The following is a 24773-nucleotide window of genomic DNA, read 5'->3' as shown; positions in this document are numbered from 1 at the left end:
CCTCCCCCCCCCCCTTTTTATGAAGATTACCTGCTCTGGGATCCCACAGCTAATTCTCCTCTGGTCTCCTCACTAGCCCAAATAGGACTAATTTAGCTAGGTAGCCCTGATGACCATCTAATGTTTATTGGACGGATTTCCCCCCTAAATTGATTTTTGAATTCTGAATTTATTGTTATTCATGTTTTATACTGTATTTTATGCTGTTTTTTTCTTGCATCAATTGTTTTAAATTTGTTGCTAGCCACCCTGAGCCTGGTTTTCTGAACCAGGAAGGGCAGGGTATAAATAAGAAATTATTATTATTATTATTATTATTATTATTATTATTATTATTATTATTCTCCTGCTCTTGGCAGGATGCAGGTTTTCAAGAGCAATAGCTTGTCTCTTCCAAGCTTGAAGATAATGCCAGGATGGGGAGAGGAAAGTAGGAGGAATGCATTGTGACTTGACAGGTCAAGCTTTTAAGTGCCCAGCACAGGAGACTCATATCTTACTTGTCTACACAAATCAGCGGCTTTGTTACTCAGGCAGGGACACCTCTGTCATGTCTGCAATCTTCAAAACATGTCTGCTGGCAAAACATTTGGGGGTGGGGGGTTAAGTGAAATCTTTTTAAAACCACTCCCAAAATAGTGAATGGGGGAAGGTAAATCAAGTAGACTTGGGTGGACCAATTAAATCAGGCAACCAATAAATCTCCTCCAACCAAGGTAGTTTGCTTTACAAAGTGCCAAACAGATTCCTGTGGTTGGTGCACACCCTAGAAAACATACTGGTCTTTTGTTTATCTAAGTGCAAGAATTTACTCCTTTCCTATTTTTGTGGTAATGCTTCCTTGCTACTGTAATGCAGATATCTAAAGTTACCAAACCATCTTCTTTGCCTTTTAAGAGGAAGGAATGTAATCACAAATTTAAATAAGCACAACCACCTCATTTTATTTCACAGTTACTTTTATTTGTTCATTGAAAGAGTACTTCATACATCTGCAGAAAACAAGAAGGCACAGGTAGTAAATGTTAATAACCGATTGTATAAAGTATGGGAGATAAAGCTACCAAACTACTTGGCAGCCTCCAAACATTTCAAAATACTGCCTTAAATGTTTGGAAACTAACTGCATACAGGTAAGAGGATTGTACTGATGATGATCTATGTCTAATTTACTACTTGTGATTATTTAAAATACAAATTTTTTTTGCAACACAAATATATGGGGAAATCTGCTTTAGAGTTTTTAAATAAAAAATACTTAAGAGGGTACAATTTGCCAACCCCTTACTGTACAACACCATTCATTTCATTAAGTGTTGTGTGACACTAGGGAATGTTTGTCAACAACACTGTGTGGTCTGTTATGCCCTAGTAATGACATTGTGGGGAGTTCTGACTCTGAACTTAAGAGTAGGCCCTGAATTATAACTTCTGCAAGGTTCTGTCTCTTTAGACTTCAATTGGCTTCACAGTTGGCTTCCTTATATGCCTCATATTTGCACTAGGCTCGCCTGGTTTGAAAGGAGCCAGTGCGCCATAGGGCCGGGGCAGAGGGAGAACATTTTCATCATCTGGGATGTAGGCATTGGGACGTTGCTCGGCTGTGGTGAATACAGAAGTTGGTAAGGAATATTGCTCCTCTTCTGTAGCACGCTGTAAACACAAAATTTTTAACTGGTTAAATGCAGGCTATTAATTAAAACAGCTGTTATGAGTGCTATATGTTTCAAAAGAACCAGGACATTAGTGTGCACCAGGGATAAGCAAACCTGTCATTTTTCGGTTTCTCATTTTTCCCATCTGAAGTTCAGTTCTCCACAATTCCACATCATTTTTTGTTGTTTCTTAATCAATGTCCTTATGAAAATTAATTAGCATTTAAGTGCAACCCCCCCCAACATACACATTTTACCAAGCTATTTCCCCTAATGCAAAACATACACATTACTTGGCTGAATTGCAAAATCTGGAGAAGTGTGAATTTTGGGAGGATTTCTGTGTTTTGGTTCACATGGAATAAAATTTTGCACTTTAAGTGTTCTTCAACGGTAGGATTATTGTAGACAAGAGCACAGATAGGTAAGATATCAAGCAGTTTGTACTATTGTGCATTTTTTCATTGTTTTGGCTGCTGAATTGAATGGGGAGGGGAAAGCTTCGCTCTTTCCCATGGCATTGTTTTCTCCAACCTAATTTGTCACCTTCCTCTAAGCTACTGTTAGTACTGCAGAGGAAAAAGATTGTCAATACAGTACCTGTCCTTATCACAAATCATCTACATTATGTCTAGCTTGGCCCCAAGCTTCAGTTAAGGAGCCTGTCTAGTGCCATGGCTCTGATATCTGGGTTCAGCAATGATAATAATATGAATATCAAGGCTGATAAGTTCCACAGCTGTCTTCCATGGCTGTCCTATCAGAGACTGATGGGAGTAGAAATTCTAAAATCTAGATGCCACCAGATTGCAAGAGCATGTTCTTCTGAGAGAATATATCTGGCTGTAGTCTCACTCCACAAATTATACATAGTTGCCAGCTTCAACAGCACTTGGGCTCGCTCCTCGCTATTCTCTTATTACTGAGATGTTATAACCAGAGCATTTTTTTTCAGCCTGAACGCTCCAGAACTTAGTTCTGGCATCTCTCCAGAGCGTTCCAGCAGACCCTATCTGTGTCCATCATCATCCTGGTGTTGCAGGCAGAAAGCACGTTTTCCGGGTGGAGGAACTGAGATAGATTGGGAGTTGGCGTGGTGCGCGTTTTCGGCGCTTTGCTTCTCTTCCAAAAGAAGCTCGTTAAAGGAGGCAACGTGCCGCCTGTTTTCAGAAGCTCCCCAGAAAAAGTTCAACAACTTTTGTGTCCTCCTGAAAGAAGCTCAACAACTTAGGGTTGTCAGTCAAAAAAAGTTGCGAGTTCCTGCACCTCCTGCACGGTCTATAACAATTACTTTAAATGATAAACCTGAGCTGTAGCAACATCAAACGATCTCTTAGGTACCTTGTCTAAAGTGGGATATTCTTGGGCAGACCCGCTCTGAAGAGCTGCTTAAGGATCTGAAGGGCTATAAGATGCAGCCAAGTAGAGATTCTGTCAGAATGGTGCTACCAATGCAACATAGGCCTTTGACTACCACCTAGAAGTCCACGTCAAAGAGTTACCGGAACCTCTTTGTAAATTGACATTGGAGAAAACACAAAATGAGCTTGCAAAGAGCAGTATCCCGGCAGAAACTCACTTTTGCTTTGGCTTCCATTGCTGCTTTATACACTTCTTCATCGCGCAAGACCTTTGACCACTCAGTCTCTACATCCTTAGGAAGTGGGAGACCTTTTTCCAACCTGGAGGTGATGGTCATTAAAAACTGTTCTTTGTCTCTCATTTCTTGCTGCAGCTTAATGGCGTGTGCTTGTTTCATAGACAGCTCTGCAATAAGAGCCATCATTTTTTGGGTTGTACTTTTTATTTTCTCTTGTAGTCCATTCATCTGAAATGAGCAGCAAAAGCACCATGATATACCCAGTTCCCCAAAGCAGCCAGGAAGCTCTGCTGCTGTCTCATCTGAAGCACCTGAAAATCATCCATCTCGAGAGCTGCAGGATCCAAAGGTCTCCAGCTACTCTAACATGTCCCCAGGAAGGCCAACAAGCTGTGTCAGCCCTTGAGTCGCATACTTTATTTCCCCTCCTATAAAAACATTAAAAACAACAATGGCTGACCAGGGGAGGGGCCCGGAAAGTCTGTCACTCTAACTTTCTGCCCTGGCCAAAAAAAGAGAGAGAAAGCCACTCCATGTTTTCCCCATCTGTGTACATAAGATTGCTTTGTTAACCCTTCTGTGTGCTTAGGCACAATCTGATAAAAAATAATATGGAGCCACACTTTTCTCTAGAGAAATAATTTTATACTAGGACTCCTTTACAACTCAAGGTATTTACGCAAATCTAGCTGCATCAGAATGTGGACAAGGATGTGGATTTGAATTCTGTTCATATTACAACTGGATGCGAGTTAATGTTGCAATTTCAATCTCAATCTATTGAAATCAATATATGCACCTCACAATTCTGTGTTCATAGAATTTCTTAGGAATAAGATAGAAGTCATTGGAGGTTAAAGCACCTGGATTTTGGAATAAGAAAATGTACCCACTCCAATTTAAGCAACCAACAGACATGTTGAAGGCTGTTGAAATGTGTGGATATCTGTATCTGAACTGGATAGTGGATGACTTTACCTTTTTTGCCAATATTAATGTGTCCTCCTTGCCGTTTTCAGCCTTGGCATGTATTTTGTCCGTCAGCCGGGCAACTTGCTCAAAGATAAAGTCCTTCTCAAGCAATTTCTCTTCTTTTTGTGTCAACTTTATTTCTAACTATAGTGTAAACAGATTCATTAATGTATGCAATTAATCATCAGGGACGAAGTCTACAAAAATCCATTTTATAAAGTTGATTATGCATTATATATTCTAAAATAAAAGAGTGTTTCAGGGTTGGTTGGCAGTGGTTCAGGAGAATTTCATGGGTTTCAATTATCTGAATTAAAAATTAAATTTGCTCTTCTGACTGTAAACTCCCTGCGATACTTGGATGAAGGGTGGTATATAAATTTAATAAAATTAATCAAACAATAACCAGTTATTGTGAAGGGCATCCCATTGAAACAACATCCTCGAGTGAGTTCTTGCCTCTACCCTCCACAACGTGTAGTATGACTTATTCCATGTCACTTGGCATAAGTGATGCTCCACATTTCTCCATTGGTGTTCAACATCCCTGGCTGGTAGGGTGGGGTAAAGGACTTGTGACAACTTCAGGACATAGAATAAAGTGTTTTTACATAGAGCGCACTGGGGAGATGGCAACATTAGGATGCTGTTTTTAGCAGAAACCTGTTTTTCACATTGTCTGGTTCTGCTCAAAGATGTCCCTTCTCAATCAACTTCAAGTTAACAATGAAACATGGTCACTTGTCCGCAATAGTCTCATGGACATACAAATGATGTGATTACCTCATCTATTTTTTGGTACAACTCTTCTAGAGTGAGGTCCTTCCCTGGTAGTGCTCTTGTTCTGTTTTGTCCACTGGGGTCTATAAACAGTTTTTCCAGGCTTTTAATCTTGTCCTTGCATTGAGAAAACTGAAAGAGAAAGAGAGAAGAGTGACAAATAGGTTTGGTAACTCTCCCATAATTGTTATCTATCTATCTATCTATCTATCTATCTATCTATCTATCTATCTATCTCTATTCCAGGGAAACCAAACTCAGCACTGTTACACTTCCATTTCCACACACACACAAAAGTCCCTATTCTGTGGAATAGAAACATCTGCTGATCTGAAATGGACAATCAGCAGGTGATTCCCTCTGTCGAGTTCTTCCCCCCTCTTACAAAGCTGAGCCATCCAGTCCTTCCTGTTCTCAGAAGTCAAGTTGCATCACAGGAAAAAGGAAGGTTTTGGTTTCTTTAATACACTAAAAGAACTTTTAAAAGGGGTTTTTGATGCACAAAAACAAGGTAAAACTGCCCCTCCCAATTACACATTCTCTAATACATTATAATCTAACACATTAAAACTTGGGTTAGATTGTGAAATTTCTGGAAACTGAGAAATGCTTGTTAATCAACACCAGAACATCAGCGTGTGTGCTCTGAAATGATTTTTTTCTTTAAAACACAAAACCACCACCGTACCTCATAAATAACAGGATGCGGGGAGTGTTCCCTTGAGCAGTCATGTAGGCAGCTCAGCACTATACAAAATGTACCCCTTTCTTTATATGATCTACCATGAGCCATTGCTGTACAAGTAGGGATGAGGGGTGGACAAATCCCACCATTTTGGTTTCTCTCAGTTTCTAGTTTTTCCACTCTTAAATTCAGTTCTCCACATTCCCACACCAGTTAGCAATTTATTTTTTAAAGCCCAGCATTTTAATGCAAATTTATCTTAAAAGACACACTTTTGCAAAGCAATTTCCCCTGATATAATGCCTTTTTGTAGGTTACTTTCACTACTGTATAGAGTTTTATGCACCATTACTTTGCATTGCAAAATTCAGAGAAATGTGAATTTCAAATGATGGCTGTGATTTGGTTTGTGTATTATTTTGGAAAGTGTGAATTTAGGTACAGTGGTGCCCCGCAAGACGAATGCCTCGCAAGACGGAAACTCGATAGACGAAAGAGTTTTCCGTTTTGGAGGTGCTTCGCAAAACGAATCTCCTATGGGCTTGCTTCGCAAGATGAAAATGTCTTGTGAGTTCCTGCGGGGTTTTTTTCCTCCCCCCCCCCCTTTTCTAAGCCACTAAGCCGCTTATCCGCTTAACCGACAAGCCGCTAAAAGCCGCTAATAGCGCTAATCCGTCAATGGGCTTGCTTCGTAAGACGAAAAAACCGCTAGATGAAGAGACTCACAGAACGGATTCTTTTCGTCTTGCGAGGCACCACTGTACGTTTGCCTTTAAATGTGAACTCAATTGAATTTCTCCCATCTTCCTATGTAGTGCCATTCAAATGAATGGAAGACACCAGCCATAGGGATACTCGCCCAAATTGTAAGTCAGCAGCAGCAGAATGCTCCCCCTTCTGGTGGTTCCTTGCTGCAGTGCTGGCTAATTTTACACTAGCCTTGGTCTATGTGTGGACAAGCTATCGAGTGTGTATTCATGACAGCACCACTCTGAGGATGTAGGGCAGGACTCTGCAGAGCCCACAACACCCCTTGGCATGACACTTATACAGGCCTCCTGCCATTTTGTAATGGGAGAGCTTTCCGTGATAGTCTTCAGCAAGTCTTCTCCAAACGATTTACGTTGGTCGCTTGTTTGCTCTCTTAAATGTCCAGAGAAGTAGCATGAAATGTGCTAGTTGCTTGTTTTGTCACTTTGGCTATTATTAAATGCTAGTCGCAAGCCTGGGCTTGGCTGTGGTGCTGTATATGAAGTAATCATCTTTATACTAAAGACTCCTCCCTACTGTGGTTGATGAGAGCGGAAACTCACCAGTTCCACAACAAGTTAGAGCACAGTACAGGAAAACCACAATGCATTGTGCAAAGGCTTTATCAAAATGCCATCTAACCCTGAAGATGTTTTTCACTATCCGTAGCGACCATATTGTTGTACTGACTTTGTAAACACATACTGTGTATCTTTCAGCAGGAAGTCTCACTGTGTTCAGTGTGACTGACCTAAGTTGTGTTTAAAGTTATGGCCTTGCTCTGTAATCATACCTACAAATGTCGCTAGAAACTGCAACCAAATACTTAGCTTTTGAATCAACATATGAATTTCAGCCATTCACCCCTCTTGCCAACAACACAGCCTCTCCTGACCGTGAGGCATATGTGAGATATTTGTCTCCGGTCTACCCTGCCTTCTCAGCTGTCCTGCTGATTTGCTTATCAAATTTCTAGCCCACCTTTTCTCCTAAAAGAAACAGTGCAAACAATGGACGAGCAAAATAAGACAAATTTGGTCCTTTAGCCACCTGCCTCCCAGAGCTTCCTGAAATATGCAGCTGGTCCTGATCCTGCTAGTTCTGCTGCCCTCGCAGAAGCTGCCTTGATTCCATGACAGGAATGAAGGTCCCCAACAGAGCAACCAGCCTGCCATTTACCCTACCTAGCTCATGCAAATCTGTTCATCTGGGTATCCAAATTGTTGAGTGCGATTCTTCCCCCTCCAACCAGCCTAATTTTTTCAGTCATTTTTCTGGCTGTCCAAATTGTTTATGCATTCCTCGGGGGATGTGGAGAAACTAATTTCTCAAAATGAGTGGAGCCCAGAGCTGTAACTCAGTGTTATTCTACTGTGAACATAATAGCAGCCACATGTCAAAAGTTAAAATGTCCAAATAAGAATGAACAGAAACTGTTATGAGGGCGGGGGGGGGGGATGCTGTTTGCTCTTAAAATCAAAAGTTAACTTATCTCATGAAGACAGGACATAATACCCCTAAAAGTAAAGGAACCTCCCTCATATTATCTCCTCTCACTTTATGACAACTGTGCTTCCCCACTTATTATCTGAGGCTTATAACCACAGGTGAGTGTCTTTGGATAGTAACTGTTAGCACCTGCTCAGCACATAGCTCATCTCAAAATATTTGCTATTGCTATTTCCAGCACTGAAATTAATAAACCTAGACATAAAAGGAAGGATGTTCCGGTTCTTACAGTGAAGGGGTGGCTAACAGTTGACCCATCGACCTGCTTCTTAAAGCAAGGGATGGGAAAGGGTGGTCTGGTGGTGGTGGGAGATCTCAACAAGTCCTTCCTTGCTATGGCACCACCAAAGCCCCATGAGGTGCTTCACCCACTCCTATTTGCCTTGGTCTCTTCCTTTCCAGGGACACTGTATATGCCCATGAGTCCATAGGGGTAGCCATTTTACCCCCCGGAATACATGGAAGCAGCCGCACATCATCATGGAACATCTTTTCCCCGTAGCAGACTTGGGGCTTTAATTTGTATAACAGCAGCAGGCCGGCAGTGCAGCAGGAGGTCCATTGCTAAATAACCCCATTCTACACACTGGCATAGCTGTCATCATGCCCCATCACTTCCAGGTGTGCAAAACTGTATTGATGGCTGCCTGGTCCTGTCTCCCAGCTTCCCGCTTGAGCATCCTAAGACCTTATTTTGTAGGCCCAGGAGACTCCTGCATCAGGTCTAATGCCATTTAGGAGTATTTGTAAAATGGAAAGTTCTCCACTACAGGCCGACTACAGGTGCCTGTAGTGACCTCACATTTCCATAGTCCTGGCTTTCTTTCCTCTCCCCTTAAAATAAGAAATCTGGTTATGGAAAGGTAATATTTCCTATCATCGCACCTACCTGAATCTGCAGGACGACCAGATCTGCATCTAGACCTCTTTTGAGAGGCAGCGTTCTCAGGGACAACTCAATCTGCCTCTTTTTCTCCGTGAGCTTCAGCTTTAGAAAGCGGATCTTTTCATCCATCACATTAATCTCCGTATCACCATTTCGACTCATCATTTCCTGAATATTTATTTTTTCGTAAAAAATGCACACTTCTTCTTCACGCTCTATGAGCAGAACTCCACTACAAGGAACCCAAAGTGAAGACTTAATAGGCAGGTTGTAAAGTACATAATTTATTCACCTCGTCCATCCAGGAAGCATGGTGTTTGTTACAGATTGGGGGGGGGGACCCCTAAACCCTAGAAGTTAATAAATGGTAGGATTTTTATTACTTGGAGTATTGAAGAGAAGATTGCAGGCCAGGGGGGAAATGTAGGCTAAGCTTCCTTCCCAAGCCAGGGCCTCACCTGGGATAGAGGCGTTAACATGACAAAAGGGGTTGGTGGCCCAACTAAGAGGAATCTTGGGCCTGGGCAGACAGAAGGTTGCCAGGGTAACTGGGTGTGAGGTGACAGGAAAAGAGGGTCTTGGGCAAGGTGTGCTGGGAAGAAGATGGGAGAGAGAAAAGGACTGAGGCCTAAACTAGGTTAGTGATAATAAGGAAGAGGAAGGAGGATACTAATTTCAGCTTATTATTTTGAGTATCAGTCTTGGTTTGGAGCTCCATAATGACTGCCTCGGTGGTTTTAGCAATATAATCAAAGGACAATTCAAAATTTTAGTCTTACAAGCAAAATATAACCGCCATGTAAGAAAGCAAACTAATTAGGAACAGAGGACTGAGCAACCTGCAAGTTGTTAAGTATAACTGTTTAATTGTACACTGAAATGTAAAATAACTCTGTATGTGTATTGCTCAAGGTTTAACATTGGAAAAGTCCACTGAAGCCAAGTAAGCTCTCTGAGTACCTAAAAAGTTAATTATTAGCTGTTGATGTATCTCTGCAGCTCTGTCATGTTTTTAACTTAGATCACATGAGAAGGGTATTCAGTTGCAAATCTCTATTTAGTTGAAAGAAAGAAGGATGTGTGCTAATTATTCTCTTTCTAAGATAACACAGCCTTGGGCTGGAATGCAGGCTGTGGGAGAGACAGAGCTGCTTTCAGTTCTAATTTAGCATAGTTCTATATTTCTAAGATGCTGTACCTGTGCTCGGACAAGCACATGATATTATGCTACTATTTGGATGTAGCATAATTGTTTTGAGTATCTGTTTTAGAACAAGTTCTGTTAGTAAAGCTTTTGAACCATATTTTTGGAGTGGACAATTTTTATTTCAAGAGTCGGTTTTTAATTATCTGTTTGCTTTCATATCCACAATATGAATAACCACAAAAGAAGTTATCATTCAAATGAAATACTAGCAAACCTACAAAGTGTTTGACGTTTGCTGTGCTCCCTACCTCTCATTTCGAAGCTGGACGGCCTTTTCATATTTCTTTCGCAACTGAACCATTTCATCCTCGATACGAGTGAGCAAGTTGGTGAGCCTTTCAACGTCCATCAGCTGCTGCTCTCGCTTTTCTTTCATCTCCACGAGTGTTTGATGAACTTTGCAAACATCACACTGGATGCTGTCTTTGACCGAAATGTTACTTGCATGTTTCATTTGGTATTTTTGCAGTTTTCTGAATGGAAGGAAAATAAATGAAGATAAAATGGAGAATGAAACAGAGTTACATTTTTAGATGACCTTAGACAGCACAATCAGTCCTGATTTCTTGAGGATTACTTATGTAGCATATGTGAAAGACTGAAGAACATTATATTAATATTGAGCATTGTTATTATTTTTAGTAGTATTTCTCTGAAATTTTTACAAATTCATCTTCCCTATCAATAGACGATTGGGAAATGAAATGAAATATGTAGAAATAAAATAAATACGTATAATGAATAATAGTCAGCTAATCTTCTGAGAGAAGATGAATTGTATTTATTATGTATATTTATGGATTTTACATCAGAGGCCTACACGCAGCATAAAAAACATGAGGTTGAATCTAGACTTAGGCAACTCCCAGACTGTCTGGCTTAGGCAGGAAGGCACAAAGCTCACACACGCAATGCCAGGGCATCACGACATTGCCACCCCCAATGACCTTCGCAAGCCGGCGTCTCTGGCCCTGATTGTTTCCTATGAAAAAATTCACCGCACGCCATTTGAATGTGTATGGTTTGTGCCTGCAGCACTTAATCCAGCAATTGACACATGCACATAAGTTTGTTTCCGTATGACATCAAGAATGAAATAAGGTAACAAATATAAAAATAGAAATGATCATTTGCCACATAGTGAGAAATAAAAGCCAGTTTATCCTTCAGATAAATTATTAAGTGGGTGCTCACCTCTCTTTAATCACAGCATTGGTCCTTAAGATTTCCTTTTCATTATCTAGCATTTTGACTCTCTCTTTAATTTCATTTGTTTTTTGGCGAGCACAGTGCAAAAGGTTGACCAGTTTGTTTCTCTCATGTCGCACAATGTCATACATTTTAGCAAATTCTTTCATTCTACAAACCAAAAATATTACAGGGGGAAATGTTACTTGTTTAAATGCATTAACTATCTCCTGCTATAGAAGGCACTTCATCAAATTTGCCAAAAATTCCTTACTGTCTCTGAATTGCTTTTTGCTTTTTCATATGTTCCCTTACTTCAAAGTCTTTTGTTTTTATATCTGCTTTAACATTATGCAGCCGTGCCTGCAACAGAAATAGTAGTGAACAGACTGGTAATTGGAAGCGTTGCAAAGGCATTTCTGAAAAACGACTTAGACAAAGACTACTCATAAGCATGCCATTTCTTCAAAAAGGTATTTCCCACTCACAAAGTGTAAACCCCACTAATAAATAACACCCATTCAAACCAGCAACATCTTGGTAGGAGCAGGCATTGGAAGAAAAATCAACTTACCCAGCTTCACAATGCAGTCCTAATTCTTGCAACTTCCCATGGGATGTGGGTGCAGAAGGGGAAGAATAATAATAATTGTATCACAGGTAAATATAGCCTTGCCACCGGTTTGGATTTGAAAGCGTGCTTTGTGCCATTTTCTAATTCTTCAAGTATTGACGCTAGAAGCGGCAGATAAAAGCTAACGACGACAGACCTCTAGCAATTCCAGGCAGGTACTAATATTGGATGCATCAAACTAGTCATCTGTTGGATTCCTCTTACCTGGGATTTCAAAAAATCCTTTGATTTTTGCTCCCTCTCATCAGCCTTGATCTGAGTCAAACGTATCAAGTTGTCTACTTCCTCTCTGTAGTGTTCCTGGGCTTTAAATAGATGGTCTTCTTCGGCAATACACTGCTCAAATATTCGTACTTCAGCATCTGTTGATGTTTTCTAGGTTGAAAACACCAAAGGCCATTTTAGTGTTATGGGGGATGGGGACATCAGGTGTGGGGCAGGTCTAGGAGCCAACTCCTAGGGGCCAGGGTCCTTTTGGCCCCCCAATAAAATATTTGAGGGGGCTGCCCCCCAAGTTGATGGGCATTGCCATTGACGTGGTGTGCATGTGCTGTTTTGTGATCAATTATGTGGGACGGTGCTTATTTGGGCCCCCCAATATTTTATTCAAGTGGGCCCCGTGGGGCAGGTAAGCACTTGGATAAAATTGGCTGAGCTAGTGCCATGGCGCTGTCGGGCAAGGAATGGCCAGAGTGAGGAATTGAGTCTTTATTGTCAAAAGTACACTTACAAGTTAGGAAAAGGCAAGCCTTGACCAGCCTGACCTCCCTCTCACTCCTCCTGCACTTGTTTTTCCCTCTCCAGTCCTGACTCTGACTCCAGTCCTGGCTGTCACAAGCTCCCCCAGATCACTGACCCCTTATTATAAGTCCGTCTCCAACCCTACCCCCTTCTCCTATTGCCCACTCCTCAGTGTCCAGCCAGTTCCGACAGCTAGTGCAGCTGACGGGCGCTGAGAGGAATGTTACTAATGCATGCTTTCATCACAAACTGGAAAATAGTAAAACAGGTATCTATCGAGACAGTTGGCACCACTTGAGCAATTAATATTGGAAGGATCAGACTCTGTAAAAGAGCCTCCCTGATCTGAAATTCTATCCAGAACACCACACTGAATCTCACCTTTGCAACTAGTACAACATTTAACCTAATAACCAGTAAACAAACTTTTTTTTACAAAGAAATGACGCGCGGAGAGAGGTTTTCAAATCTAGGTCTCAACACCAAAAACTACACCTGCCCTATTTGCTATTGTAAGTAGCTATGCCAATTGTAAGCTGCTCCCTTGTACAGCAATCCTGCCACTTCTGATAAACTTCGTTTTACTCCTATACCACTCTGGCTAGTATCCTTCTCTAAAGGGTGTTAAGGAAGCCATGGCAGTCTGTGTTCTCTTCAGATCTCCTTAGAGAGGGTAAAGAAATTGCACCGGTCATAGATGTCAATGGAGAAAGCTGCCACTATTCCACCAGCTCAGTGAGGAGATGTTTGGAAATTACATAAGCATAAAATTTACAAACTCCATGTTTATTAATGGTGTAATGCTCCTGTTACTCTATATTTCATTTTTATAAGTTTTTTTTGCTAAAGCATTGCATTGTAAAGCATTGTGCACTTGAAGGTAAAATAAACTGGATAAAAACTCATCCAAACTTAGGAATACACAAATTTAAACTACAGTGGTGCCTCGCAAGACGAAATTAATTCGTTCCGCAAGTCTCTTCGTCTTGCGGTGCACGGTTTCCCATAGGAATGCATTGAAAATCAATTAATGCGTTCCTAGGGAAACCGCCTTCAGACCAGGTCCGGGGACAGTCTGTCCCCGGACCTCTTCTGAAGGCTGGGGGGGGGGGGACAAGGGCTTTTCTTCCCACCCCCAGCATTTTAAAAAACCCTGGGACAGCAGAGGACTTCTCCGCTGTCCGGGGCGATCTTAAAATGCTGGCGGGCGGCATTTTAAAATCGCCCCGGACAGCGGAGGACTTCTCCGCTGTCCGGGGTGATTTAAAAGCCCCTGGGAAGGCAGGCAGGGGGGACAAAGACTTTCGCCCCCTGCCCGCCTTCAGAAGGTGTTCCCGCCCCCCGCCCCGCTTCGGAACAGCGTTCCAAAGTGGGGCGGCTGGGGCAGGTGTCCCCGCCCCCCCTCCCCACTTCGGAACAGCGTTCCAAAGTGGGTCGGCTGGGGCAGGTGTCCCCGCCCCCCCTCCCCGCTTCGGAACACCGTTCCGAAGTGGGTCGGCTGGGGCAGGTGTCCCCGCCCCCCCTCCCCGCTTCGGAACACCGTTCCGAAGCGGGGCGGCTGGGGCAGGTGTCCCCGCCCCCCCTCCCCGCTTCGGAACAGCGTTCCGAAGCGGGGCGGCTGGGGCAGGTGTCCCCGCCCCCCCTCCCCGCTTCGGAACAGCGTTCCGAAGCGGGGCGGCTGGGGCAGGTGTCCCCGCCCCCCCTCCCCGCTTCGGAACAGCGTTCCGAAGCGGGGCGGCTGGGGCAGGTGTCCCCGCCCCCCCTCCCCGCTTCGGAACAGCGTTCCGAAGCGGGGCGGCTGGGGCAGGTGTCCCCGCCCCCCCTCCCCGCTTCGGAACAGCGTTCCGAAGCGGGGCGGCTGGGGCAGGTGTCCCCGCCCCCCCTCCCCGCTTCGGAACAGCGTTCCGAAGCGGGGCGGCTGGGGCAGGTGTCCCCGCCCCCCCTCCCCGCTTCGGAACAGCGTTCCGAAGTGGGGCGGCTGGGGCAGGTGTTCCCGCCCCCCCCTTCGGAACAGCGTTTTAAAATGCTGCGGGTCAGGAGCGAAGCGCTCCCGACCCCCAGCATTTTAAAACCTCCCCGGGACACGGGGAGATTTTAAAATGCTGGGGGTTGGCAGCGCTTCGCTCCCGACCCCCAGCATTTTAAAACCTTCCCGGGACAGAGACTTCTCTGCTGTCCCTTGGAGATTTTAAAATGCTGGGGGTCGGCAGCGAACGCTTCGCTCCCGCCCGCCAGCATTTTAAGATCGCCCGGGGCAGGCGGGGGGAAGGCAGGCGGGGGGGAGCAAAGACTTTTGCCCCCCGCCGGCCTTCAGAAAAGGTCCTCTTCTGAAGGCCGGCTGTGGGCGAAAGTCTTTGCTCCCGACCGCCAGCATTTCCCTATGGGCTTTCGTCTTGCGATGCAAGCCCATAGGGAAATTCGTCTTGCGAAGCGCCTCCAAAACATAAAACCCTTTCGTCTTGCGGGTTTTCCGTCTTGCGAGGCATTCGTCTTGCGGGGTACCACTGTACAACACTCCACAGGCTGGAAGCAGAGTGGGTGAATCGCTAAAACTGTAGAATTGTTGAAGGTTGCTTGACTAGATTCCTTATGCATATATGAAGATTTAACTGAATAAAAGGGGGGGGTTTCTTCATTTCAGCAGTTTTCTTCCATATCTTGTTTATCACAAAGATGCTAAAAAGAGATCACTGGATGCTTTCATACAGCTGAAAGAAGAAAAGGAGTCTGATACAATGCCTGAACTACAACTGTTTGTAACGGCATGGCACATACAATGACTACACACACAGTGCAACATTCTTTTGATGATCACACATTTGGTGCAATGTGACCTCAGCAATCTGTGTACTAAAACATTTTTACCCATTTCATGGCTATTTATGACAGTATTAGAGCTTTTAAACCAGGGGTAGTCAACCTTTTTTAGGGACGCGGGTGGCGCTGTGGGTAAAACCGCAGTGCCTAGGACTTGCCAATCGTATGGTCGGCGGTTCGAATCCCCGCGGCGGGGTGAGCTCCTATTCTTCGGTCCCAGCTCCTGCCCACCTAGCAGTTTGAAAGCACCCCTAAGTGCAAGTAGATAAATAGGGACCGCTTTATAGCGGGAAGGTAAACGGCGTTTCCGTGTGCTGCGCTGGTGCTGGCTCGCCAGAGCAGCTTCGTCACGCTGGCCACGTGACCCGGAAGTGTCTCCGGACAGCGCTGGCCCCCGGCCTCTTAAGTGAGATGGGCGCACAACCAGAGTCTGGCAAGACTGGCCTTCGGGCAGGGGTACCTTTACCCTGTCAACCTTTTTATACCTACCGCCCACTAATGCATCTTTCTTGATGGTAAAATTTCCTTACCGCCCACCAGTGCTCAATGGAAGGAGGATTCAGCTTGCGCCGTAGAAGCCCCTACCGCCCACCTAGAATCCTGAAACGCCCACTCGTGGGCGGTAGGGACCAGGTTGACAACTCCTGTTTTAAATGGACACAGAGTTTTGCAGGACTTGTATCTTAAATCTTGTAGAATGGAAAAGAACTAGAAAAACATAAAATATGGGTCATGGTAATAACATACCTCCTGGGCCAGATTTCTCTTAATCATCTCTACTTCCCTCTGCAGCTCCCTTCGTCTTTCTAGTAGTGTCCCATCATCTTTTGGAACAGCATCTAGCTAAAAAAGGGAAACCTGAGACAGTTAACATATGCAAAAGAAGGAAACGGTGGTATTTTAACATAGACTGTACTTAGCATCTTCCTTAAACATTAACTGAATTAAAGATTAAGATTTAGGAATGTAGGTACACATTCCAACTGCAGAACATGGTGTGTTTTTTAAAAAGTTTGTTAAATGGCTTGCTAATGGATGCTAGAAAAACAACCATCACAGCAGTTGATGTAGGTATTACAGCTGCAACCTGGAACCATGTAGACGTGTTAAGCTCAGTGCGATTCCATGGGCTCTAAATATCAAGACGTACAAGACAAGTGCCAACTGATCTGTAATATGATCCATAATAATCACAGTGCTGACATATGATATATAATGATGACAAGCTGCTATTGTAAGTAAACATAAGTCATGCAGATGTGTGTTGGCATAATTTGTACTGTGGTGGCTGAAATACCTTTTGACATGGGTTCTAGGTGTCCAAAACATGCCAGACCCTTTCTCTGCCTATTTCTGTATCAGTTTTGGACGCTGCTGCCAGACTAGCATTTTCATGTTATGGTGATGCCAGCTTATCAACTTGCAATATCACGGCATCATTGTACCCCATCACTTAAGGCATTTTAAAAAATATGATTGCCCTAATACGGATTTTTTGGAACTTGCTATCTGTGAATGCCCATCAGTTTGCATGCACAGAAATATGGGCAATTTTCCTAACAACTTCAGACCATTAGACAGTTAAGCAAAGCTTTCCAGTATAATTTTAAAATGCCTGGCATCTCCTGGGTTACTTTACACAACTGAGCGGAAGGCATGATAGAAGAAATATGGAGATCTTGTAAAAGCTACTATTTCAACACTCCTCCGGTATTCCATTTCCACTGATAATGTTGTGGTTGGTTCTTTTGGCTTAACTGCAGCAAGATCATATAGCCCAAAATGTTACTGACACACACAGTACACTTTACCCCTGTTGCCCTGTCTGCCTTGGATTGACACGTTGCTGGGAAGAGGCACAACTGCACAGTAAGCAGTTTCACAAGCGAATCTGGCATGAGGCTCTTGTGAAATAACTGGTTTGTAGGAAGTGCTTCTGTCACAACCTGTTTCCTGATTCTGTGAATGCTTATTCATACAATACTTCCCACAAGATTGTATGCAATTGGGTAGAACATTGCCATGGCATCAAAGGGATTGGTGTGGTGGGGGTGGGGGGGGGGAGAAGCATTTTCATATGCTTTGTTAGAGTTCCTTTAAAAAACAACAACCTAGTGACGCAGTTATAACATTACTGTAAGAATTAATCAGCAAAGTCGTTAGTTTTGTGTAGTTTCCTATATGTTACCCTCACTATAAGGCCTGGCTCTTTCCCCTCTGATTCCGCCCTCTTGGCTTCTCGGTCAACCTTATGCCGAGCCTCCATAAATATCTGGAGTTATCTGGTTAGACTACATAAAAAAGTTATACATTATAACTCTATTCTTACAAGCCTAACATATGGATTAACATTTAGAGTGTTTAATTGTTCAGTTTCAGTTTCTGATTCTCATGAAAACTTACAGATTCTGGCTTCACACAATTAACTCAAGGGAGTGTCAATTTACTCTTGGCAGAAAGCCAAGGTCTGCTTGACCTAGAAATTATTTACACTGATTGGTTAACGACCAGCACTCAACTCTGTTATCTAGGAATGCTAGCACAGTTTGGGGTTAGGTGTGTTGAAGGAGTGCTGTGTATGGTTAAGAGAGAGAGAGAAAGAAAGGTTTTATTTGCTTTGCTTTGTATGCAGAAACTCTGCTGTTTTTTTCCCTTTTAATAAATCCTGTAAATAGTTATTGTGAGTCTAGCTGTCTAGTCATTTCCACCTCAACTAGCTTCTTCGCTGTGCAGGAAAACTCTGCTACGTTTGGGCTAAAGCCATTAGGGCTACGCCTGACACTTCAAAGTTCCATGATTAATGTGCCCCAGTCCTTGTTAGCATGGATAATTTCCTTAGCTTGGCATCTCTAAGGTTTTTAGGTTATTGATTGGCCCAAGTCACCAGGGAAATAATTTTCTCAATTATGTAGGCTTTTCTAACTATTAAACAGTAGATCTCAAGTTTCCTGGGAAGTCCAGGTTCCCACCTCCCCAACATACTTATTGAGAAGTCCGCTCCACTTCCCAGTGGGGAGGAGTTGCGGTGGACCGCGTGGCAACCCACTCCCCACTGGGGGTGAGGGACTTGATCCCACGTTGCCTGGGGGATCCCAGTCATGTCAGAGCCCGGCCAGCCAATCCGCTGGCCGGGGGGCATGGCCAGGAACCTTTAAACCACGGAGCGAGCCGGAGGACTTCCTCTTTGGCTTGCTTCCTCAATCACCCTCCCTCCCTCCCTATTTTGCAGGCTAGGCAATGGCCTTGCTATGGACCTCAGTTGGTCGCCTTGGTTGTCCAAGGGGCCTGGTAGGAATTTTTCCACTTGGCAAATTGGCACTGGCCACTTGGGTTTTCGCCTACCTTGTAGCAATCATCCCAACTTTGTTAGGGTTGCGGTTAGGCGTTGTTTGACCTTGGGGGGGGGGAGGTGTGGCAATCACCTGCCCCTCCATGCTTAAGGGTATTCCGTTAAAGGAATATGGGGGTGTTGCTCTTGTCTGAAGGGGCTAGGGCCCTAAAACGACCCCGACGGGAACACCTGGGGGAGTTCGAGTTAGTTCTCATTGACAGGGCTCCCCCTACTGATGGTTTACCCTTACTGGACTTCCTGTGCAGCAGGCAGGAGTCAGATATAGTCGGGTCCAATCAATGCCTAAGCCAATACCGCTCACATTCTGTAATTCAATAAAGTTGTGGCCAAATTTGCCCAATAACATAAACCTAATACAGTGGTGCCCCGCAAGACGAATGCCTCGCAAGACGGAAAACTCGCTAGACGAAAGAGTTTTCCGTTTTGGAGGTGCTTCGCAAAACGAATTTCCTATAGGCTTGCTTCGCAAGACGACAATGTCTTGCGAGTTCCTGCTGGTTTTTTTCCCCTCCCCCCCTTTTTCTAAGCCGCTAAGCCGCTTATCAGCTGATCCGATCAGCAGATAAGCCGCTAAAAGCCGCTAATAGCACTAATCCACTAATCCTTCAATGGGCTTGCTTTGCAAGACGAAAAAACCGCTAGACGAAGAGAATCACAGAACGGATTCTTTTCGTCTTGCGAGGCACCACTGTATCCGTGTCCTTGTGTGAGTTATTTCCCAACGAGGGGGTGGCTGCGGGGTCTCGACACACAAGTCACAATTTGAAGTAGCAAGCAGCGTGGGGTGGGAGCGAACATCTCTACGCAGCCAGGCACACAAAAGCACACTTGGGTTAGGTGCTGGGGGTGGGGGTCTCCTCTGTGTATTCTGGCTCCTCTGTGAGGGGTCTGGGGCAGACCCCTGACTGGGGACTTCATGGGTTGGGTTGACTCCCAGGGTATAAAGGGAGGCTCGTGCTTCCTTCCAATCTGGTGTGCATCAGCCTTTAGGAATTTGCACGGTTGCAGCATCAAGCTACACTACAATCTAGGCGGGGTGGAGTGTGTGACACAGTCTGAAACTGTGAAAAGCAGAATCTACAGATTTATCACGGGATGTTTTAGTTCTCTCGAAAAGGAACCTTTTCTTCCACAAAATACAGCATTCAGTGACCTTCAAAGGCAAACACAACCGATTCTCAGTTAGCCGAGTTTTAGTTTTTACTGCCATAGCTTGCTGATTTTTATTTTTTGTTTGCTTTTTTGCCATGGCTTGCTGATACAAATATTTTTGCTTTTTTGGTCTCCGGTTGCTGTTTGTTATTCTTTAGAATAGCAAGCCCTTGGTTGTTGTGGCTGCCTTCGTGCTGGAATTCCATGTTACCTGGCAAAAGCTGGATGTGTGAATGATTGTAGTATTCCAACGCTGCCACAACACTATGCACACACAATCCTGTGTGTAGAAACATTTTCTCTTTTTTGTAATATATATTTTTTTCTATATATAGTTACATTTATATTCCAATTCAACAAAACTAGTGACTTCTTGTTTATAACTCAAATTACATACAACTGCGTTTTAAGGTTCTGTCTTATCTGATTTCATCCTCTCTAACATGTTTCTTAATATATTTTGCTGTTTTCTTACACTGCAAACCCCGCTGGGATCTTCACATATGGGAAATAACTTTTTATTTAGACTAGAAATGGTTTCCAGAGCTCTTTAAAAGGTTCTAAATTTGTATCTTTTATCAGTGCTTGCAGCTGTAGTCACGTACAAATACTGTTAAGGCTTTCTTTGGGATTTCACTGTCTAGTTTCCCCAGCAGGGAGGACTGTGGTCTCTTGGGAAAAGTCACTTTAAATCTTTTATTAATTTCATTATATATCATGTCCCAAAAGGCCTTTTGCCTTCCTGCAGGTTCACCACGTATGATAGAATGACCTCTAACAAACTTTGCATTTCCAACATTTGTTTAATACATTTTTGTACATTTGAGCTAGCTTCTTTGGGATTAGATCTATACGTCATCTTGTAATAGTTTTCTTTTAGGACATAACATGCTGTAAATTTCATTCCTGTTTTCCAAAGCTTTTCCCAGGCAGCCATATCTATATTACGTCCAACAATTTTAGCAAATCCATTATTTAAACCTTTTTAAATATATTTTGTTTAATTGATGATACTGGAACCAATTACCCACTAAGTTTTGTATTTTGTTGAATTTTTAAAGCTTACATCCTGAAAGCTCAATAAATCTCTATATAAAGCCTATTTGGGTTCCATATTTGTTGATTTATGTGCATAGGCCTCCATTGGTGATAACCATAAGGGAATCTTATGTTCCAGGAGGCTTTTAGTTCTCTTCACACCTCCATCAGACCCCTACTTATATAATGATTGAGAAAATCTTTAATTTTATTGACTTTGTCATACCACAGACATGAATGCCATTCATATTTTCTGTCAAATTGTTCCAAGTCTAATAATCTAGTATTTCTTAATGTTATCCACTCTTTTAAGCAAGTTAAACATGCTGTTTCATGATACAGTTTGAAATTAGGTAAGGTGAAAACCTCCTCTTTCTTTAGCATCTGTTAAATTCTTAAAGTTTATTCTTGGTCTCTTTCCCTGCCAAATAAATATAGTTATGTCTCTTTGCCAATGTTTAAAACAGGTAACCGAATTAATTACTGGCACAGTCCGAAAGAGAAAACGGCATTGTGGACACATTTTCAAGCTAATTTTAACCAGGAAAAATATCTCTAATCAAACTTATTCATACAAACCTCTAATTGGATTCTCTCATGATAGGATCTGATTTGCTCCAAGCCCTCCTGAGCTATCTTCAACTGCATCTCCATCTTTTTAAAATTTCTGAAATCTTTCTCTCTCTCTCTTTGCATGCGACTCAAAGTGTCTTGCAGTTTTTGCTTTGTCACAATGCAGTTACGAGAACCCATTTCTAAGATAGCCCTACAGAAGTGTACAGAAAGGAAACAAAATGTACAAAAGAAAGTACAAGTAAAACTGGGCAAGGAATAGGTATAAACAAAACCACTGAATTCCTGTTATTTAAATTGCTGTGATTTGTTTTGTTATTTTTGTGAGCTGCCCTGAGCGCATCTTGATGTAACATTGATAGGAATAAACAAAAATGCAGTTAGGAACAGTGGGAGTAAAAACTATTGTTAGGCAGCAGTCAAAATATGAAACCAGCAATCACTTTCAAGGACACTGATTCAACTTTACCAGCGTTACAGCATTTTTTGTTCCACAAAAGAAGCTATGTCAGTCTGTTGCAACAAAACCAAAAGCTTTATGGAGATTAATGTTTTCCAACCATGCCACGTGATCCCTTGGGATTCTGAAGGAGTTTCTCAATGCGAAGATTATCCATGGAAGGCAACTTGCCCATCATTGCCACTTTTTCTTTGCAATGTGGTGCATTGTAGAGCATATTACCAGTTTTCCAAGAATGTCAGCTAAGCCCCCACAGACCTATTTACTGAGAGCTTGTGGCCTAGAAACACAGAGGGATTCTATAGTAGATCTGCAATGGGAAACTGTTTCCTGAAGGTAGTAAGTTTGAAAATCACTGGGCTTGAGGTCACTTCACCAGGTGCACGAAATAATTTAGAAAATTGGTAGGCTCATCTCACCGTATCTACCAGTTTGCTTGACCATATTATCATCTGACAAATAAGCTGATCTGCTGATTTATGGGTCATTGAGAAGTTTCTGAAGATCCACAGGGCTCCCTGTAGCTGCTTCTTACAGCAATAAGCTGGAAAAAGAGCATTCACTCCCTTTTTATTTCCAGGTCCAATTCAAAGGTGCGGGATAAGATATTTAAAACAATGTACAGTTTAGTACTGGAATATCTGAACAGGAGTCTTCTCCCATATACGCATCTTGGAAACACAACCTAGCAACCCAATGGAATTTAGATAGCAAAACAGGTGGTGAAAGACAAGTTCCTCCTGTGAATGCAAAACTTACCTTTCTGCTATGGCACTTCCTTCATTCTCTTTGTTCATTTCATGCATTTTAGTAAGAGAGATAAATTCTCGCTCCTTGCTTTCCAGCAAAGCCTTTTTCCCATCCACCTCTTTCATCACATCATCCTTTTCTTCTAGTGCCTCGTCATTTTTAGCCTCTATTTTTCTTAAGGACTCAAATATCTCTCGTGCTTCTTCCTGCATTGCCTTTCTCTTTTTCTCCGTTTCTCTGTAGACAATTGCAGGTGTTTATATTAGTAACAAAACAGGTCTCTGCTCGCATCCTGTCTAATGATGTTGTACTCCAGTAAAAACACAATAAAAATTAACGTAAGACTTAGACCCAAATTCCTTTTCCAAAACCATGAGACCATGTTGAAGCAATAAAAGGTCCATAATGCACTGCCTGCTTTCATGTGACAGGGGGCAGGGAGTAGTAAATATTCCAAATAAATAAACATATATAACTAACAGAGAGCTGGTCTAAAATTTCTAGTAGATCTGGTGACAGAACAGTAATGAGACTTGGGTAGACCTGTCTCTGAGAATCTAGTTCTAGCAACATCCCTGTGCTGTTTTTCACTGGACAGACCTGGTGTTTATCTACAGAAAGACCTAGCATCCATATTGTGTCTTTCCACCCTCAGCTGAAACCTTCAATGTTTTTTCTGGACCCCTTAAGCCTTTAATTAATTGCACTGCTACTACGATTAACTTAACAGCCCTGTTTAGAGAAGTTTTTTAATAACTGATGTTTTAATGTATTTTTAATCTCCTGTTGGAAGCTGCCCAGAGTGACTGGGGAAACCCAGCCAGATGGGCGGGGTCTAAGTAATAAAATAATAATAATAATAATAATAATAATAATAATAATAATAATAATAATAATAATAATTACAGCTACCCCCTCCACATTCATTCACTAAAAAAAGAAGAAGTCCCAGGATAAACACTAGAGTACATTTCAGGGTTGGCATTACATTACTCTTAACTCCCACTCTTGAAAATGGAAATAACCCTGTGTATAGAGCCAGTGTAATCCATGCTCTCTCTCAGACACAGACTCTGCAATAACTGCATTGGCAGGGCAACTTCTTTAATTTTTACAAGCTCAGTTATAACTTTGGGAGCTACGCAATAATATCTGAGTTAGAAAGATCCAAAAAGTCCCATTTCTGCTGCAACCTTTTGTTTTTGTTTTTTGTAACTTTTGCCTAATCATAACTACACTAAAATCACGGATGCCTGAATTGTTTTCTATGGGGCGATGAGCACTTCGCCAGGGAAAGCTTTAAAATGAGCCTAGTTCAATCTGTAGAAAATGGGTGTGTCACTCTAGACTTCTCATTATCTGAGTGGCTAGATTTGTTTTCATAAATGTCAATCAATGTTGTGATATCATTCATTGGCTAAAAACGCTGAAAGGTGGGAGCAGGCTAGGTAAAGGGACCCCTGACCATTAGGTCCAGTCGTGGCCGACTCTGGGGTTGCGGTGCTCATCTCACTTTATTGGCCGAGGGAGCCGGCGTACAGCTTCCGGGTCATGTGGCCAGCATGACTAAGCCGCTTCTGGCGAACCAGAGCAGCACACGGAAACGCTGTTTACCTTCCTGCTGGAGCGGTACCTATTTATCAACTTGCCCTTTGACGTGCTTTCGAACTGCTAGGTTGGCAGGAGCAGGGACTGAGCAACGGGAGCTCACTCCATCACGGGGATTCGAAATGCCGACCTTCTGATCGGCAAGCCCTGGGCGCTGTGGTTTAACCCACAGGCTAGTTTCTTACAAAACAAATTAACAGAATAGTGCCTCCACATTTGACATCATATAATAGTTTTCACAAGGGCTAGAGATGTAACTATTTTAAAAACAAACACTAGGAACCCACAGACTATGCCAAAACACCACACTCCTTGTGCCTGCCCCAAAGATGCTCATGTCCCCCTCACAAGCGTCCCTTGGAAGTCTGAACAGCTCCATGTTGTTACTCATCTGTGCTCTGATAAAATCAGGAGCA

General features: G+C 43.0%; 1 protein-coding gene across 1 annotated transcript in view; it reads right to left on the bottom strand.

The window, feature by feature from the left end:
• Positions 1-941: 941 nt before the first annotated feature.
• CCDC146 (coiled-coil domain containing 146) overlaps positions 942-24773 on the bottom strand; it is a 71907-nt gene continuing 48075 nt past the window's right edge. Inside the window, exons 9-20 of the mRNA XM_083464012.1 lie at positions 22759-22986; positions 21546-21732; positions 16172-16267; positions 12071-12241; positions 11507-11595; positions 11239-11403; positions 10293-10517; positions 8841-9069; positions 5011-5139; positions 4234-4371; positions 3235-3483; positions 942-1653 (exon numbers count right to left, since the gene is read on the bottom strand). Of these exons, the coding sequence (XP_083320138.1) occupies positions 1450-1653; positions 3235-3483; positions 4234-4371; positions 5011-5139; positions 8841-9069; positions 10293-10517; positions 11239-11403; positions 11507-11595; positions 12071-12241; positions 16172-16267; positions 21546-21732; positions 22759-22986 (2110 nt within the window). The 3' untranslated portion in view covers positions 942-1449. The remainder of the gene's footprint in view (positions 1654-3234; positions 3484-4233; positions 4372-5010; positions 5140-8840; positions 9070-10292; positions 10518-11238; positions 11404-11506; positions 11596-12070; positions 12242-16171; positions 16268-21545; positions 21733-22758; positions 22987-24773) is intronic.

This window comes from Podarcis liolepis (genome assembly GCF_965112155.1).
Source record: "Podarcis liolepis genome assembly, chromosome: 10".
Taxonomy (NCBI): domain Eukaryota; kingdom Metazoa; phylum Chordata; class Lepidosauria; order Squamata; family Lacertidae; genus Podarcis; species Podarcis liolepis.
Note: the sequence above shows the minus strand (reverse complement) of the source record. Positions and strands in the feature narration are given on the sequence as shown.